At 31.6% G+C, this 20,208-nt stretch overlaps 1 protein-coding gene across 1 annotated transcript in view; it reads right to left on the bottom strand.

Moving 5' to 3' along the window:
- Window positions 1–297: 297 nt before the first annotated feature.
- Window positions 298–20,208, bottom strand: part of LOC145119461 (putative LRR receptor-like serine/threonine-protein kinase At1g56140) — a 23,819-nt gene continuing 3,908 nt past the window's right edge. Inside the window, exons 2-24 of the mRNA XM_079055126.1 lie at window positions 18,915–19,098; window positions 18,657–18,728; window positions 18,499–18,570; window positions 18,333–18,404; window positions 18,151–18,222; window positions 17,937–18,008; window positions 17,518–17,589; window positions 17,357–17,428; window positions 16,703–16,774; window positions 16,523–16,594; window positions 15,989–16,060; window positions 15,826–15,891; window positions 15,653–15,730; window positions 15,485–15,529; window positions 8,123–8,187; window positions 7,407–7,792; window positions 4,868–5,063; window positions 4,653–4,790; window positions 3,664–3,782; window positions 3,352–3,562; window positions 2,142–2,373; window positions 1,913–2,063; window positions 298–994 (exon numbers count right to left, since the gene is read on the bottom strand). Coding sequence (XP_078911252.1) covers window positions 620–994; window positions 1,913–2,063; window positions 2,142–2,373; window positions 3,352–3,562; window positions 3,664–3,782; window positions 4,653–4,790; window positions 4,868–5,063; window positions 7,407–7,792; window positions 8,123–8,187; window positions 15,485–15,529; window positions 15,653–15,730; window positions 15,826–15,891; window positions 15,989–16,060; window positions 16,523–16,594; window positions 16,703–16,774; window positions 17,357–17,428; window positions 17,518–17,589; window positions 17,937–18,008; window positions 18,151–18,222; window positions 18,333–18,404; window positions 18,499–18,570; window positions 18,657–18,728; window positions 18,915–19,098 — 2,966 coding nt within the window. The 3' untranslated portion in view covers window positions 298–619. The remainder of the gene's footprint in view (window positions 995–1,912; window positions 2,064–2,141; window positions 2,374–3,351; window positions 3,563–3,663; window positions 3,783–4,652; window positions 4,791–4,867; window positions 5,064–7,406; window positions 7,793–8,122; window positions 8,188–15,484; window positions 15,530–15,652; window positions 15,731–15,825; window positions 15,892–15,988; window positions 16,061–16,522; window positions 16,595–16,702; window positions 16,775–17,356; window positions 17,429–17,517; window positions 17,590–17,936; window positions 18,009–18,150; window positions 18,223–18,332; window positions 18,405–18,498; window positions 18,571–18,656; window positions 18,729–18,914; window positions 19,099–20,208) is intronic.

Below are 20,208 nucleotides of genomic sequence, written 5' to 3'. Positions count from 1 at the left end.
CCTAAAAAAGAACAAAAATTAAAATAAAAAACATTAAATAAAATTTAAAAAAAAAAAGACCTTCATAAATAAGATTTTATAACTACAATTTTTAAAGGATTTAGAACATGAAAATGAATTTTAAGGCATATATAAAGAAATGTAAAAGGAATATCTAAAATTGCAATCTAACCTTCGGGTGGAGCACGATTCAGTTCAATTTTTGACTAAAACCGAAACTCAACCAAAACATTAATTTTTGACTTAAAAAAACCATTAGTTTAGTTCTTTTTTTTCGTTAACCATGCTAATCAAACATAACAGAAAAGTAATTTACTATGAATTAATACAAAACGACTAAATACATGTTTATTATATATTTTGATTTGATTTGATCTTTTAATCACTTCTTTCTTCACCTCTACCCACACTACCCATCCGATCTTTTAATCTTCTATGTTCCCATAATCATTGAATACTTGCTTCTTCACCTCACTCTACTAATTACAACACTTGAATACGTTACAAGGTTAAAAAAAAACATGTATCCTTACTATTAGAAAAATTAAAAAAAAAATAACATTGATGAAAATGTAGAATGAATGTACAAGTTACCATTATCTGAAGATTATGTCGTGTTTCATCTCTTACAACTCCCATTGTTCAATAGCTCCGACATTATAGGTGATGGATTCGACTCAATACCCATTGATGTAGTTGTATTTGTTGCTATGGTTGCAGTTTCAGACGAAATTGGTTCTTCATCATAAAAAGTGTCGGTGGTGTCATTGAAATCCCAATCGGTTAAGTAACTTGGTTTTGTTGTGACTGGACTGATGATAATATCCCCTGAAAGCATTGAGATTACACGTGACATTGCAGGTCTTAATGATGGTGATGCTTGAACACACATGAGGGCGATTCCTATCATACGAATAGCTTGTTGCTCATCAAATGATGTCAAAGATGGGTCTACGAGGTCTAGAGTTTGGTTTCTTTCGTATAGCGTCCATGCCTGGAAACATTATAAGTCATTTGGTTATTATGTAAGGAATGGACTTGTTGATAGAATTGAATTCCATTAGAATGGATGAATTTGTTTCTTTCCATTTATCTAATTAGCCAAGGGGTCTTCTTTATGTTTCGCTATGGAATAGAATGAAAATTTGCGTAAACCATAAAAATATGTAAACCTTAGCGACACAATGTTTTTTTTAATATTTTATAGTTTTAATTAAATTATCATTTTGTTTTTGTAAATGTAACTAATAGTATTATTTATATCATATTCTTTCTTATTTAGGTTTTGATGAACTTTTATTATTTTCATTTTTTTGTGTGGAAAAAAGTGCATAAATTATAATTAAATATATGGAGTACAGTTGAAACTATACATTAACTATATATAATATGAAAAACTCATTCCATTAACTTGTTCTTTTAATTAACTTTGCTTTTTTCCATTACCCTCTCCTTTGAAATGGAATGAACTTTCGTAAGTCTAAACACAATATACAATTTGACTCTATTATGTACATTAGTTTAATAATAGTTAACGAATTTTTATTTACAATATTAAAAAGTAAAACATAATAAAAGCATATGAAAACCACAAAATGTTATAATAAAAAAACACTTTATTGTAATTTAATTAAGATGATGAAAAAAAATTGAAAAGATTATGCCATTAAAAAGTACATATATAAATAGGGTTGTATTTCAGGTTTTTTATTCCACTCCATATGAAATCAACAAAAAACATCTCCTAATTAACAAAATTGAAGGAATCACATTCCTTAGGATTTGCTCCATTCCATTCCATCTTGCAAAACAAATAAGTTTTTTTCATTTTCATCCTATCGAATGAACGATTCCATTCCTTCCTCAATTCCATCTTACCAAACACTACCTAAACAATTTATTTTCATCTTACCCATTGTAGAAGATATTTCTGTTCGGGATCCAGTTTCTCCTTATAATTCGGCCTCCCACTAACAATCTCAAGACAAACAACTCCAAATCCAAAAACATCAGCTTTTGATGTTAAATGCCCACGCATTGCATACTCCGGTGCAAGATAGCCACTATGTAGAATAAAGAAATAAAAACAATTAGGGCGTCAGTAAATAAAAATACTAAAATGTGTTTAAGAAAGAACTCACATAGTTCCTGCGACCCGGGTACTGATGTGGGTTTTTTTATCATCGTATAGTTTTGCTAATCCAAAATCTGATATTTTAGGGCATAATTCAGCATCAAGTAAGATATTACTTGCTTTCACATCACGATGCACAACTCTAGGCCTTGATTCTTCATGAAGATAAGCCAATCCTTTTGCTGTTCCTAAACATATATTAAAACGTGTTGGCCAATCAAGGCGGACATCGGTTTTCCCTATAAGATATCAACATGGTAAGATTTAGATTTGATATCTAATTGTATTGGTATTTATATCAAATGTTTTTATTTAAGTATTTTAAAATGTAATATATACATAAGATGGTAAATTGGTATTCACTCTCATTTAGATAGTTCGTTCAATGAAAAATAAAAAGAAGCAATCTTTTTTCATTAAGGATTTCTTGGATGCATAAATAAGTTATCTATACATCATATAATATGCATGCGGAAAAAAGAAAACAGGTCATAAGTGTTGTTTGGATAAATGATGTTTGTTCGGAGTCGGTGTTCTACATAAAAAAGACTTTCTTTTTTGAACTAAATGAACTAGTTGAATGCAATGCCCAGGAAACAATTTTCGTCGGCTAATTCTTGTAACCTAAGTGTAACAAGCATTCAACAGAAATAATAAAATCTCTCTCTTGTGTGTTCTTCGTTGAATAGAGTCAATCATTCTGAACATGTGAACTATGTAAATTGATTGTGTTCTTGTTTTTTGTTTGCATTATAACTTGGTGTGAAATCATTAAATTGTTTGTTGAAGTTATTCAACGCTAACACCTTCTTTTTAGAAGTGATGCTAAATAACAAATGGTTAAACCTACATTTCTCCAAATTGGTAAAGTGATGTGAGTAAATGATCATTTTACCCTTCGTTTGACATAAAAGGAAACATTTGAATGGATAAACCAACATTTCTCTAACTTAACTCATTTAAGTCGCTTTGCATGCACTAAGCCATAAAGAGGGGAAATTGCAAGAACAGCAACATACTTTATTTCTTTTTAACAACATATTTTACCGAAATCAGTCGTGTCCATATTAAGTCCATTTCATCAAAAAAGAACATGTACTAACACACGGGATCAGTTGTAATTTTTCATAATTTGTTTTTTTTTTTTTTTTTTGTTCAAAGAATGTGAGATATTATCAGTAAAAGATAATAAAAGGCATATAAAGATTTTTCCATACCAAAGAGTGCTTGATCAAGGCTTTTATTCTCAAGGTACTCATAAACAAGAAGTCTTCTAGCTCCTTCAATACAAGAACCATGTAACTTCACAAGATTACAGTGTTGGACAGATGAAATGGTTGAAACTTCAGTTATAAATTGGCTCCTTCCATGGTGGGATGCTACTGATAGTTGCTTCACAGCTACTATATTTCCATCATTTAATATCCCCTGTGACATAATAATAATAATAAACCTCATTATCTTTTTTAACAAAAAATTTACTAGCAATTATTGACAAAACTTAATAGAAATTATGGTGTGGATCAAACCTTGTAAACAGGTCCAAAACCGCCCTCGCCAAGCTTATTTGAACGACTGAAATCTGCAGTTGCAGTTCTCAGTTCCGCATAGGTGTAAGTATTTATTTTGGGCCCCATTCCAAAAATATCTGGCAAAATTTAATAAAAAAATAAAGATAAAATGACTAGAATATATAAATGATTGCATAGAATGGGTATGTTTGTGCGATGGAATGGAATGAGCAAGCCAATAGAATGGATCAATACATTTCATTATCATGTCTTGTTGGTTTGAAGGAACATGGTGAGTCGTTCAAACATGTTTTTTGTTATGTTACTAAATGAAATTAAATTGATAATTAAATTTAAAAAAATGTTATTTCATAAAAATGAACTTTAATCAAATAAGATATATAACTAAATAAATTGCATTAAAAACATATTTCAGACAATATATAAACATATTTAAAAAAAAATTGTTTATCACTTCAAAAATCTCTTTGCAAAAATAAAAGCTTATATAAGTTTAAGGGTAGTGATCCGTATATAATAAATTTAGGTCATACACAACAATTTGTGATTTATAGAGTTGTACGTTACAAACATATAAAACACAAATTGTTGTGTACGGTTAAAAATTGTTGTGTACGGATCAGTACCATAAGTTTAAATACCATGAAATATTAAAAGATATTTATAGTTATTATTAGAAAATAACAAAAGAAAAAAAATAATTTAACTGAAGTTTTTGAAAACAAAAAGTATATCATTGTTATCGAAGATTATATAAATAAATAAAATTTATAGTTATAATATATAACATTTCATTTCACTAATAAATAAAGAAAGCACCCTGCCTATACAGAATGGAAGTCAACCACGAGAAGGAATCACATTCCGTCAGGAATGCTCTGTTCCATTCCTTTATGACAACCAAACAGGATTTTCATTTTCATGGTTGATCATCGATTTCATTCCCTCTTCAATTGCTTTTAAGTAATAATCAATATAATGGTTACCTTCTTCTTCTCCATGTTCCGACCTTCTTCTTTTCAAGTATAAACAAAAAACTAAGATAATAAGGCAGACAGATCCCACCCCAGCTATGATACCAATTATCATTCCAGTATTATTTGAATTACCCTTCACTTTGAAACCTAATTTTAAAAAAAAAATCAGATATCATTAGAATCGAAATGAAAGAAAAGAATATGTATCATTCCATGATTTTTACCAGGAGTAACTCTGATTGCAGAAATTAAAGGACCATAATCTCCCTCTTCAGGTATACAGCAAGTCCCCTTTCCAGCCCAAAAAAGATGGATTTCAATATGATTTTGTATCACTGTAACATCAAAATTCTTTTCTAGAGCTATTCCAGCACCACCTGCCTCCTTTGATATATCAAAGTCCTTTTGTCGGCGATTTCCCTGGAGAGAACAGGAAAGAAGAAAATTAGGATGTGCTTGGGTTTGTGGATTCTTAGGGAATCGAAAGGAATTGGAACTTGTGATTCCATTCCATCTTGTGTTTAGTTGCTATTTGGACGCAATTTAATTGTGTTGGATACACTCGTTATATATATTCGAATATAATAGCGTTAAAAAAATTTGGGCTGAGGACGTGACAACTCGTTCACATGTAGGAAGCGGCGTTTTTCTTTGACAATGGGTTGTGTGGGACAATTGAGGACATTGTAGTTTGTGGTAGCCCTTTCTTTGGCGACATACAGTGGCGAATTGCTACCCTACCCATTAGGTTTGGTGGTTTGGATTTATACTCGGCAATAGAGGCAACCTCATATGCTTTTGTTGCCTCAAGGGCCCAGTCTTGGGTATTGCAAGACCACATCTTACGGGATAGCATCATATATGGTATGGATTCTGATTATGATTGTGTTGTGGCTTCTCTTCGTAACAAGCTTCCAGATATTGACCTTAGCCCTTTTACTACTAAAGACACCGCCCTCCTAAATCCCATAATACACTGGCGAGTGTCATTTTTCGTAAAATTGTCCAAGATATGGAAGTGCATCTCGACATGATAGTTCGGCAGAAAGCAGTTTTCCAGTGCTTACGTGCACCATATGCTCAAGATTTTCTTCTACCTACCCTTATAGATGGACTTGGCCAACATATGTCTCTTGTGGAGTATCGTACTATCCTCAAATATCGACTCATGATCACACTATTTCCAGCTGACGAGATATGTCTGGTGTGTCGCAAGGCATGTTTGGACTCTTTTGGAGAGCATGCAGTTCACTGTAAAGAACTTCCGAGGTTCAAATACAGGCACGATATGGTTAGAGATGTTTTGTTTGATAATTAAGTGTGTCGGGATCTTCGCCAAGAAAGTGGCACCTATGAATTTCTTGACTGACCCAGCAAAAGGAATGTCAACTCTTAGACCGGCTGACGTTTTGATTTTTTGGTAGGTTAGAGGGAAACATGCATGTGTGGATCTTACAGGGGTATCCCCTTCTGTGGGCTTGAGGGCTGGGGGTTTCACGGCAGGACAGGCTGCTTTAAAAGCCGCTACAGGCAAAGTCACCAAACATAAGAACTCGTGTATGAAAAAATCAACACGTGTTCATACCATTTGCATTTGATAAGTTTGGTTTCCTCGTGTCGGATGCAGTGGAGCTTCTTAATAGAGTACAATGGATCATGCATAGCAATGTTATATCCCCTAGATCTATGGATGTGGTCTTCAAAAGAATTGTCATTACCATATAAAAAAGCTTAGCGGCGCAACTTGTTACCCGTTTGTCACTCATTGTATGATGATAACTAAGATTCGGTCCATTTGACTTAATAGAAAATTTTAATTGTGTTTGGCAAGTGAATATTTAAAAATCCGTCAATGTTTATGGTTGAGCTCCATTGTATTTCCTGAAAACCAAACTCATGATATATTGCAATCCCTTCACATCTCAGTTTGTTTGAAACCAAATTTCATTCCTTCTAAAATTACATTTTGCAAACCAAATGTCTCCTTCGCATTTTGGCAATGGTAATTCACAAATATTCACAAGATTTGAAGCAAATGATTCAACCAAAACACACATGCAAATGCTACCCTATTAAGATTTAAGGCCACTTGTTTCATTATTAAAAGCTATATTACTTTATGAAATCAAAATATGTGAGAGACTTTCTTACTTCAATTTATAAATAGAGTTAGAAGGTGAAACTAGATTTTAAGCCATATTGAAAAGAACAATGTGTCTCGTTTCTTGTTTTTTGTGTTTCTTTCATTAACCATGCTTATAAATATGAGATATATGCGGAGTCTAAGATTGTCTATCCAAAAGAGCAGTCATTGTGGAGAGGAGATTCCAACATATATATATATATATATATATATATATATATATATATATATATATATATATATATATATATATATATATATATATATATATATACATTAACAATAAAATCTAGCAGAAACAAGTCCTTTTTAATGAAATGGTGATTTTTTTTTTTTTTTTTTTTTTTGTAAAACCACATCACGTAACAATTCCTAAAAACCAAAAAATAGCATTTCAGAAGGAAAAAAGAAGTAGTTTTGCAAAGTTTATTTAGCAAAATTAGTAGTTATTTTGTTCTATGTATTCAAAATTTGGTCGCTGTGTATTGATCCCTCCCATTTTGGCATATTGTGATTAACCCATTTAACTGACGCATAAAAAACGTGGTCTTTTTGGAGGTATTTCTGTTTTTTAAACTTTTTATATTTAAAAAAATGTTTTTTAGCACTGTGGTACTAACCTGGATGTAAATATCAAAGAGACGCCTGGGATGACCCTTCCAGACGCTCGTGCTTAAATTGAAGACAGTTTCAGCAAAGAATAAGGTTATAGTATAAGGACCATTTTGAAGCCCTAAACCATAGTATCTAAGGGACCCTGGAGACTTTCTTGAAGTTCTGAAAAGCTCAGGGTATTTTGTGTTGTTGACTTGGATTGTTGTGGATGCTATGAATGAAGGGTCATTGTTAATCCTATCAATAACAATACCCCCATTGCTCACAGCCCATTTTTCTTCTTGTATAAAATGGGAAGCGGGACCAAGTGATGTAGCATTTTCAGCATCGAATTGTATGCCATTCATGGACTTGACATCTGAACCTCCACAATTGATTGCAAAGCTGAAATCTTTAGCAAGAAATAAAGATTATTAATTAGTAGCAGGTTCACCGATAAAATGGGTTACGTCACAAAATTGGTAACGACTGCCTATTTAATTTTACAAAATATTGGTGTTACTAAACAATAACATCAAGTGGTAACTAACTATTTGTTTGTGTCGACAAATACCATTAAAAATCATTGAAATAATGTGAACAGAAAGTTACGGTTGCTTATCTTTCTAATGATGTTTTGTATAACACAAGCAATAACTTTAATAAAATAAGTTGGTAAGAAAGTAGTCAAGATAAGAATGTCTTAGTTGTGATTAGTGAAAAGAAACAATGAGCAACTTACAAGGTGTTGTTGTGTTCCTATTGCAAGGAAAGTCTCGTTGAAGACAAACTAATCCTGGGAAGATACTGTAAAAGGAAACAAAACATAAAGAAACACTATTGTTGGGTTCCTCTTGATTGATTTTTTTGCTTCTAAAATATTAACAGAAACCGAACCAAATAAAGTTCGATGAATTTAGTTTGCTTTGGGGTTAAATCCAGATAACTAAAATCACCATTTCAAGTCTATACTTTGTAAGAAACATAGATATAAGTGTTAAACTTAGTATTATTTATAGGGTAAATTGTACAAAAATCATTATGTTTTTATTAAAAATTAATTTTGATAGCGTTACTTTTTATTACAATTAGTCATTGAGTTTTAAATTTTTACAATGTTAACCACTTAACCGGTTAACGCAGTTGTCTACTAACGTGTCAGTCTCGAATGACGTGACATATAGATATGGCACTATTTGGCAATGTGGCATTCGCGTGATATGATGATGTTTCAAAATTGTAAAAAAAAAATGGCACAAAAGATTTTAAGTTTTCACTTTTTTTTCAATTATAACACTAGGTTTTTATTTTATTTTTCAATTTTGACACTTTATTTTTTTGTTCCAAATCAAACATTATGTTTTATCAACTTAGGGATGTCAAAAAGTCTCGTGGGACCCCGTCCCGTTTGGGGGAAATTTTTAAAAAAAATCGGGGGCGGGGGCGGGGGTGGATCCCGTTAATAAATTACACATATATTTACATATATTAATTATATAAATATCATAAAAAATATCATGATTTTGAGCTTCCAAAATTCATCAAAAAACATGTTTTTAAATTGTTAGTATAAAATTTTTAAGATGCCATAACTTTTTTATTTTTAACATGTAAAATTCTACTATAAATAATTATTTGTTACCTAAAAAATAGTTTCTTTTAGCCTAAATAATAACTTCTTTTAGCCCAAAAAATGGCAGCCGAAAATCAAGCGGGGGCAGGGGAACGGGGCGGGGGCGGGGGCGGGGGTAATAAAGGGATTCGGGGGTGGGGGTGGGAGTAGGAATGTTGAACATTTCAGGGGCGGGGGCGGGGGCGGGAGATGCACTCTCCGCCCCGTTTGCCCCCGTTGACATCCCTATATCAACTTCGATCAATGTTGATTATTTTGCATTTGAAACCATATAAATAATTTTTTATATTGGAAACCGTGTAAATATATTTTTTTTACATTTAAAAACGACATTTTTGTATAAATATAAGTTGTTTACATTTAAATCGTAACTTTATGTAAAAAATACATAATATTGATATTTATAACCATATTCTTCATTAAATATGCAATTGTAATGTACAATACGTTTTTTGACATGTTATCATGTCACATAACCAAATAGGGTTATGTCACCCACATCACCAAACACAGACATTTCAACATGTCACACCGCTGGTAACTGTGTTGACCGATTAAATACTTACATTGCAAAAATTAAAAAACTTAGTGACTAAATTGTAATAGAAAATAACACCATATCAAAATCAATTTTTTATAAAAACACAGTTGATTTTGAACAATTTATCCTTCTTTGTATTATTTGGTCATCAGATAATTTTGGTAAATGTTAATGTCACGAGTGATAAGTTATGATTAATAAAACTAATGAATGTATATTTGAAGAAGTAACAATTGTTACTACTAAAATATAAGACAAAATTATGTAATGTGGATGAGGAAACGTCGAACTTCTATTTCTAAATAGATATACTAAAACTACCAGATTGAATAATATAAAGGCATTAATCGTAATATGAATAATTAGAAACATATTTTATGGGATATGAATACTATAGATAGAAAAAATTAAAAAAATGTTAAAATCTTAGCAGTTTATTCGGTTCAACCGAATGGTGCAAATAGAGATCATAAACCAAACTGAATATGGTTAGTGGATTTGGTATAACTGAAAATCGAATAAGCCAACTAATTAAAACAAGTCTTATTCGGTACGGTCGGTTTATTCGCTTTCGCTTATTTACAACATCCTACCAAGTTGATGAGAGAGAGAGAAAGAGAGAGTTTGATCTCGTTGAAAGTATTTTAAATGTTATAAAAAAATATAAAAAGTTACAAAAATCTATTTAACATTTTAAAAAATATCGTAAACAAAATAGAAAGGAAGGGTTGTATGAAAATTATCAAAAAAGTTATATGGAAATATTAAGAAAATTAAGAAAAAAAATTAGAAAAATTACATCTTTTGTATATGTTTTAACTAAAAGTTTATAAATATTTTTATAACTTTTTAATATAATGTTTTAAACTTGTTTAACATTTTTTTTAAACATTTTTTTATATTTTCATACAACTTATCTTTAATGAAAGTAGTTTCAAATGTTATAAAAAAGTATCAAAAAAGTTTAAAATTGTATGAAACAATTTTAAAATGTTGTAAAAAAAGCTTTAGAAATGATTATTTAAAATAAATAAATAAATAAAAGCTGTATGAAAAAAGAAAGTAAGGAAAAAATAAGAAAAAAAATCTTAAAAAGGGTGGTAAAAATTTTCAAAAAATATTGTAGAAAAATAAATTTGTAAATTAAACTAAATTTGTATTATTTCTTAATAAAATTTATTGTTCTAACCAAATTCATAATAAAATTTACAATTTGGGCCAAAAATCTAAAATTGAAAATTGAAAAGATAGGTAAACATATAAAAAAAATGTTGGTTTTCGTTGTAAAAAGTAAATGTGTTTATTAGCAACTTGAAGACATCTTAAAAAGTTTCTTTTTAAAATTATTTTAATGATATCCCTAATTTAACATTTTTTATATTTATGGTATTATATGTTTTGGGCATTCAAATCTCTACTATGGCATCCGAGCCGGCTTTTAGTACAAGCGGTCGCTTACTTGATCATTACCGGTTGCACCTATAGTAGAGACTTTGGTTTGCACTTAAGATTAGATAAGAAAATCAAGGAAGCCAATTATAGATACGGACAACATAGAATACATATTTAAAGATGATGACATCTCTAGGTAACAAATTCGTATTATTATTTAATAACAAAGCATTGGTTATACATTCACTTTTACATTAATTTTATTTCCTATGTATACTAGAGTTGGCAGACTCGATACGTAACTGAAATGGAAATGAAAATGGAAATGGAAAAACGCCCATAAAAAATAATGAGTAGGTAGATAGTATTAGTTTTTTTTTAAGATTGTTATTGGTTTGTAAAATGATATTCGTTTAGTTGGTATTTGATCATATGGTTAATGTTTTTTTGACTTGAATTTTGGTTTTGAGAAAAACATAAGTTTCTTTAAAGTAAATATGGGACCAAAATTGTTATCATTGATTGTCGTTGATTCATGTTTTTGTCATTTCAGTATGTTATGAGAAAACGTTTTCTTAGCTATAAAATTGTGTGGAGTGATACATTAAACTCGTGGATCTTACTCGAACAAGTATTGCATATCATGATCATAAAAGATGACTTAACTTTTTTTCATTATCTGTTTATTACATAAACGATCAAAATAAATGAGTAAATAGTTGCTAGAAACATGTACTGTTTAACAATATTATATATGTACTATAACTATTATCTATCGGTGTAAGCAAATGGTTGTGATACAATGACATATGTACTGTGTAACATGTTTATTGGTTTAATGACGACGTAAAATACACCAAGCAGCCCCAAGTTATTTCACATATGATACAAACAACCATGCAAGCCAATTCAAAAGTTCAAACAACAAAATTTTGGGTTTTCCATGTCCATTGGTCTAAAACTCGAAACTTGTTAAAAGTACCAAATCTGGGTTCCAACTGGTTCTATGCCCACTTTACCCGGTATGATACCCGGAACCAAACCAGTTCTCGGATCTACTCATCCTTGAATTCTGGTTTCTGAGTTTTTCGTGTTCGAACCCACTTTCACCCTATGCCGCACCATAAATAACATGATCAAACAAATCTTCTCCATGCTCTCTTTCTCCAAGTTTTTTGAATTTTGCTCTCACCTTCTCTACATATATTATCAATATCATACCTTCCACCACCATAGACAACAATACACCCACCTATATACTCTACAATCGACACCCAACATACTCTCACCTTCGAACTTTTTATTGCTTATGTTATCCAAACATATCATCCACCAAATCTCATAAGCTTTCACCAAACTTTATTCCTAGCATAATTTTCATGTATCCTCCCAATTTTGTGGCTATCTTTTCTACATTATCTTGAATAACACTTCTATAACCTTTATCCATTCACCTTTCACAAAAACACTATTCCTTTCTCCAACATTTCTAAGTACCGTACTATGTCTTACAACTTCCTTAACTACTCCGAACCATCTACTATCCTCACTTACTTTCCAAAAATGTCTAAAACAACAACCGATCCTCACCCCACTGTTGACAGACCTCAAGAACCGGCCCACCACAGCCAACCCACTTCGTCGTTATAGCCCAATATCCCTCTCTCCACACTCACCAGCCTCCTTTGTCATCAGCCCAACCTATCTTATCCTCTTCCACACTCGATCCCCATCAAAACCAAAATAACAACCAATATCCACCCTCATCTCTTTTACCTTCGTCTGCATCTCACCCTATGCAAAAAAGATCTAAAGTGGTATCCACAAACCTAACTACTTTTTTACTCCTTATACTAAACCATCTCTCATTTCTCTGCCAATCATAAATTTACCATATATGATCAAAAGTGGAAGAATGTCATCACTATAGAATATAATGCATTGCCTAAACATGAACTGCTTAAACAGGAGTTGGTTCCTAATCCCACCGACATTGATATCATTAGGCACATTGTGGTTATTTTGGCACATGTTTCATATTGATGACATTCTTAAACGATACAAAGAAAAAATGGTGAATGGAAGATTGTAATATGTTGGAGTAGATTGTAATGAAACTTTCAGCCAGGTGGTCCAATCCGCCACTATACGAACTATAAGATTGGCTATGGTCTGAAACTGACCAATTCACCAACTTGACATAAAAAATGCATTTCTACATGGTAGCCTCAAGGAAACCGTATGTATGCACCAACCATTGGGATTCTTTAACCTCGTATATCCTAGTTGTGTCTACAAACTATGAAAATCACTCTATAGCTTCACACAAGCCCTACAAGCATGGTATCAACAGTTTCTCAAAACCTACTAAAGATCGGTTTCACATGCAGTACGAGTGATGCCTTACTATTTATCTTCAGGCATGGTTTACAAATAGCACGCCTCATTTTTTATGTTGATGCCATTGTTCTTACGACCTCATCAATAAAGTTAAAGATAGAAATCACCAGCACACGAAAATCCAAATTTAAAACGACTGATTTAGGACAACTTTCTTATTACTATTTTTTTGGCATCTTGGTAACTCATTCACCTAAAAGCATGTTCCTAACCCAACGTAAGTATTTCGAAGAGATCGTCACAAGAGTTTCCCTAGAACTTTGCAAACCGACAGTTATATTGGTTGGCATTGCTTTGAAGCTAAGTGCTTCCATTAGCAAACCTGACCCATCCCTTTATCGCAACTTGGCAAACGCACTGTAATATCGTACTTTTTCAATGCAAAACATAGCATACAAAGTTCAACAAATATGCTTGTCTATGTATTCTCCACGCATTTCACACTTTAGCGGTGTAAAACGCATCATACAATACCTTAAGTGTACCTTTGATCACGTTCTCAACCTCTACTATTGGCACCTACACAACTTATTTTCTATACTAACGAAGACCGGGGAATATTTCCTAACAAACGATAATCCACTTTTGGTTACTACATATTTTTGGGTGACGTCATAACCTCATGGTCTGTAAAACTCCAACAAACTCTTTCTCGCTCAAGCGCCAAGGCCGTATATCGAGGGGTAGTGAATGTAGTTGTTGAAACATGTTGGTTGTGCAACCTGCTACTCGAGCTCTATACCATTTAAGACGTGCTACTCTAGTATAGTGTGACAACGTCTCAGCTGTATGGGAAAAAATTGTTTTGGGTCATGTTCGGGTTTTACACATTCCTTCGGTCTATCTGTATGCTTACATCTTCAACAAATCTCTTACATGCCAACTATTTCGTGATTGTAGATCTGGTTTGACTGTACGTCCTCATCTTGCTCAAACTGTGGGGGACTGTTAATGGAATATTTTTTTAATATATTGTTTAGTATACTTACCATATTTATTGTAATCTAATCCCTTCATTAACGAGATTGTTAGTATCTCTTTTTATATAAACCCTATATGACTAAGGAGAAGACTTTTTGGATTAATCGGTTTCCTTATTTTAGGAGTTTGTTTTGTCTAGTTTAAATAAAGGGCATTTTAGGAAAGTAACTATATTTAAGTTTTTTATATCCTGCATAGCTCTAGAGTTCAATTAGGATATTTGAGAGTGGATCGGGTGAGAACGGCTCGGCTTGCAATCTTAAAGAGTGAGGTTGAAGGTTTGCGCATGAAGGAGGGTGAAACGGTCGATGATTTTGTGACGAAATTATTCGGTTTAGCCTCAAAAGCAAGGAGTCTTGGTTACGAGCTTAAAGAAATTGATTTGGTGAAAAGCTTACTTGATTCGATGCCTAAGTCGTTTCTTCAAATCATGGCTTCAATAGAGCAATGTTTCGAGTTGGATTCGATGTTATTCGATGAAGTCGTTGGTAGATTAAAGGCATATGAGGACCGTATAAGAGGAATCAAGAAAGTTGAGGACACTCAAGGTGGGTTGATGTTGGCTAGTGAGGAAAAATCACATGTTTGTAAGCATTGTGGTAATGGAGGTTCAACACGGGATGACTTTGGATGTGGCCGGGGAAGAGGTTGGGGGTCCGAGAGGAGTTGAGATGGTAATGAACTTGTCCGGGATAAAAGTCATGTTAAATGTTACAAACATTGTTGTGAACGAGTGGTATGATCAAACCGATTAAGAGGTGATTGTTGGATTAATCAGTTTCTTTATTTTAGGAGTTCGCTTTGTCTAGTTTAAATAAAGGACATTTTAGGAAAGTAGCCATGTTTAAGTTTTTTTATCTCCTGCATATCTTTAGACTTCAATTAGGATACTTATTTATCAGTTTATTCCTTTTCACCAAGTAATTGTTTTGTTTCAATTCTTTCATCATTACATTTTTCCTTCTACCTGTTGCATACTTGTTTCTTTTTGCTTGTGATTGAAGCAAGTTCCAACCCAAGTAATCTTACAAGACCATGGAATTATACCTCCGTTTATTTTGGTTCCATGAAAAGAAAGTTAATCTTTACAGTTAGCTATATATGACATCTTCCAACATTAATTATGCCAACTATAGAGTGAGAATTTAAATGGTTACCTTATGTTTGTGCTGTCAAACTTAAAGTTATTAGCCACCAAATTCCTGAAATAACAAGCAAAAACTTCAATATATAATTAATTGATAGGATTATAAAATAAAATAAAATATAAAAAGTCATTTTCGAAAATGAAGAAAAGTGAGATTAAAACAAAGAAGTAAACGTACAATTGCGGCTTAACCGATCCAAATGACGGAATCACCCACAGAGGAAAAGATCCAGAAAGTTCATTGTAAGACAAATCTCTGAAATATAAATTTTATTAATTCGAGAAAATGAAAATGTAAATCAATTGAAATGGTAAACATGTTGAAATAGCCGTAATCACTAATCAACTTACATATTCTGAAGTTTCACACTTTTTTCAGGAAGAAGAGAACCAGACAAGCTATTATTTCCAAGAAACCTGACCATATCAAACACAATAAGACAATAATAATAATAATAATAATAATAATAATAATAATAATAATTAACAGTTATATTCATTAAAGATAACTTACAAGGAAATGAGGGAAGTCAAATTCATTAATGTTTGTGGAAGTGGACCACTTAAATTGTTGAAACTTAAATCCCTACCAAAAAAACATGAACTGTAATTATCTCCTGCCTTAAATAGAACTATGTAAACTTATTTATTAGAGTGTATTTGGTTCCAAGTAATCTAAAGGAATTGGAATTCTAGACTCCATTCCATCAGGTGTACATTTGGATAGCAAATGGATGGAATTTAATTCCGTTAGATGGCTTCAAACTTCATATTTGAAGGATTTCACTGTTACTAGGCGTAGATATGGAAGGAATTCAATTCTGTTATTCCTTTCTTGTTACCTTCATTATATATTTTTTGAATAAATAAAAAAGTATTACTAAAACTGAAATTCAAAAAAATATATATATATTATTATCGAATTTCATTCCATTTCATGCCAAACAAAGACGTGGTAGATTACAATTCATTTGATAGATTCCATTCATTCCAAAACATTATGTGGAGCCAAATTAAACGCCTCTTGGAGTTTTGCATAAAAACTTACAATGTAACTAGGTTGTGCAGTTGATTAATGTCTGTTGGAATACGACCGGAAACTAATGCATTTCTTATAATTCTGGTTGAAACATTAAAAAAAATGTTAGTAATTTGAAATAAATTTATAAGTTATAGGAAATAATATATGCAGATATCATTGCATCTCAAATAAATCCAAGCTTCTTACAAGTTAGTTAGATTCCTCAAGTTGGTGATAAAGTCAAGAGATGAACTAAAATTCTGCAAATCACTTATTCGCCTGTAAAATTTCATGTATAAAAGTAATTCAATTTATATAGACAAATGAGATTAAAATTTTGGTGTGAAGTGAGAAACCATCATGATATATTTCCATATACAAACCCAATATTCGGTAATGATTTAAAATCAATCGTTTATTATTCCTTTATTTTAAATGAATCATGATTTGTTTATTTTTACGTTTTGCTCCCAAGTTCTTTTCCTTTCTCTTCGGTTCTTCCCAATTTGGGAGGATAGTTTGTAGGGAAGATTAATTAGTATGATCTTCATTTCCTTTCTCTCCTCTTTTTTCCAATAAATAAACTCAGGAGCAATGATCTTTTTATAATTTTCCCACTTCCTTTCTTTCTGTTGTTAAATTAGACTATGGAGTAGGAGCGTTAGTGAATCGTGAATATAAGGCATTATTCATTGGACAATGAGGATGAAATAAATTCTTTTATGTTTATCTGATTCACGGAAGAATGATTGAATTGTGATGATTCATTTATTTCACATTATTGTTATATCTATATGATTCATTATAATTCATGTATTTTAAATGAATCATGAAGATGGAGAGAAAAAAACTGCAACTCACAAAGAGGTCAACGAGGTCAATTTTGAAAAAGAAGCTGGTATAGGACCTTCAAAATTATTCCCTTGAAGTCTCCTAAATTATCGAAAAAAAAAATGCAAATAAGTAAATGATACTTTTGTAGCTTAAAATTGTGTGATATAAATATAACCATTCTTACTCACAGTCTCAATAATTTTGTCCAGTTTCCTATAAAATCAGGTATCTTTCCAGAAAACGGGCTATCTGATGCCCACCTGAAAAACCAACAAATAACTAAAAAAAAAGGGCAACTTGGAGGAAATAACAAGATACTTTACTCTTTTTACCAATATATATAGGCAACATATTTTATTTTTTACCCGTAATAACAACACACTTATATTTTTTTACCAACAATAGCAATATGTAGTTACATTTTCTTTACACATAATAGCAATGTAGTCATAATTCTTTACTCATATTAACATCATACATACAGTTCTAATATAAAAAGTACAATGACCATATTGATAGCAAAATGCAAGTACATTTGCTATGATAGGTAAATAATCGATGACATTCTGTAAAGAGATTAATGAATGGAGAGAAAAATAAATAATACATGTGACGCAATTCTCGGAGGTTGGCAAATGTGGAGGGAATCTCACCACCACAACCACAACTGTCCATATAACTGCAAATTTTTTGAAAATTAAAATTGCATGATTTAGTTTCCATTCAGATATATATATATATATATATATATATATATATATATATATATATATATATTGTGTCATGTTATGTATAATTTAAATATTGTAATAAAAACGTACAGGTTTTGCATTTTGACTAGGTTTCCAAGTTCAGGGGGAAGAGTGCCTGAAAAATTATTGGAACTAATTGCCCTATAATAAAATTATAATGTATTAGAAAACAATAAAAGAATTATAAATGCATTACATATTGACTAAGAAAACTTGCATTAAATTTGCGTACAATATTAAATGGCACTCACAGCAAATCTAGTTCTTTAAGATTTCCAATCTCCTTGGGTATTGTACCAGAGAATTGATTGTGGGAAAGTGACCTGTTCAGACAAAATAAAAATAAAAATAAATAAAAACTATTAAGAGAAAAAGGGTAATGTAATCATATTACATAAATAAACATGCTACACTTACAAGACCACCATTGCAGAAAAATTTCCAAGGAATGTAGGCAAGGTACCAGTGAAGTTATTCTGATCAATTTTCCTGCACGAGTGAAAGATACTATTAATAATTCTGAAAAAAAAAATTTGAAAAAAAAAATTATTGAAAGTTTAAAGAGAAATGCGTACAGATGAGTAAGATAAGTTAGAGCAGTAAGTTCATCAGGAATAATCCCTTTCCTGCTAAGTTTACTGACTTTCCTGGAAACAAGAAGATGAGAAATCTCAAGGAAAAGCATTTGCAGAAGAGAGAAACATGTAAAAAGTCCTTATAGGGTACTTTGAAATTACATGTGCAAATGACACTGCATACAAGTGGTCAAGTGGGGTTGCTTTTTTTTTATAAACTTAAATCAGAAAAGTGATTCAAGTTGATGAAAGACTTACAATTTTGTAATATGGCAAGTGGTGTTGCTATCGAAGGTACAATTACATTCGATTTGTGCAACGCCGTTGTCCTTGTCGAAATCTGGTCCGAGCGCTGTTCCGCTGCATGGTTCTCCGCTTATGTTCCATTCGTTGTTCGGGATTCGAACATCCCATTGGTCAAATATCGAATTTAATGCTCTTACTGTTCAATCGAAAAAAGAGAGCGATGGCTTATTGATCGATGTTGTGGGATTTCGTTTAGTATTATATGCGATTGAGATGCATAGCAGATTGTCATAATCATGGTTCTAAAAGGTGTGCAAAGGCGTTCCATTGTGCAAAGCGTGAGTAAAACGTCTCGAAGACCTTTGCGGCGGCGATGTTAGGCGTGGGGCCTGCCAACGCGGATCAAGGCGCGCTAAGGCATGAATTTTTTTTCAATGCATGTTTTTTTTTCTTTTTTTTCCACATTGGGCATGAAAATATTGAGTTTTGTTGTTATTAGGTGTTATAACTCTTCTAAAGTAAAAACTTGATATATTTTATATAAATCTATAATTATGTGATTTTTTTTCTTTTATATATATACAAAGTTGTCGTCTTAAGTAACGTCTTGAAAAATATAATGGTTTATATAGTTTGAGGTTTAACTTTGTCGTCATGTCACGCCTCACACCAATTAGAACCTCGGTCATAATACATTATTGGGATGTTGACACAAAAGCATTTACGTTTGTCAAAAAAATACGGTTATACCCTAACACTTTTGGGTGCAACAGAAACTTTGCAAGTTTTTCCCTACTTTTTCCCCTTAACCTATGTTGACAAGTTTCTATGTTACCATGAAATAAAATTCGCAAAATAACACTTAAGTTTACAAATCTTTTACGTTTTTATCTCAAGTATGTTTTTTTCATGTTATACCTATTAATACGAAAAAACATATTTATACACGAAAAAATGTTTAATTAAACATTGTATATATGTTATTTTTAAATGGTATTTCTTAATATACAGATTTTTTGCCTATTTATATGGTTTATTTTTTATAATACGTTTTTAGAAGTATAAATGTGTATTTAGAAGTATAATTACATTATTAAAGTATAAATAAGTATTTTTAAGTTTATTAGAAGGGGGTTGATAATTTCATGTTCACTTTTTATCCTTCCACTAATACTTATATCTATCGACACTTATACCTTATTTTAATTATAATTATAAAAGTAAGTGAAAGCTCCATTTATTTTTTCAAAACCTACGTCTACCCCCACCTCTCCCATCCTACACACTCATACGTACAGGTATCTTC

This window comes from Lactuca virosa, chromosome 6, assembly GCF_052849685.1.
Source record: "Lactuca virosa cultivar CGN04683 chromosome 6, Lactuca_virosa_CGN04683_v6, whole genome shotgun sequence".
Classification (NCBI taxonomy): Eukaryota; Viridiplantae; Streptophyta; class Magnoliopsida; order Asterales; family Asteraceae; genus Lactuca; species Lactuca virosa.
The sequence above is the reverse complement of the archived record's forward strand: the minus strand, read 5'-3'. Positions and strand labels throughout refer to the sequence as shown.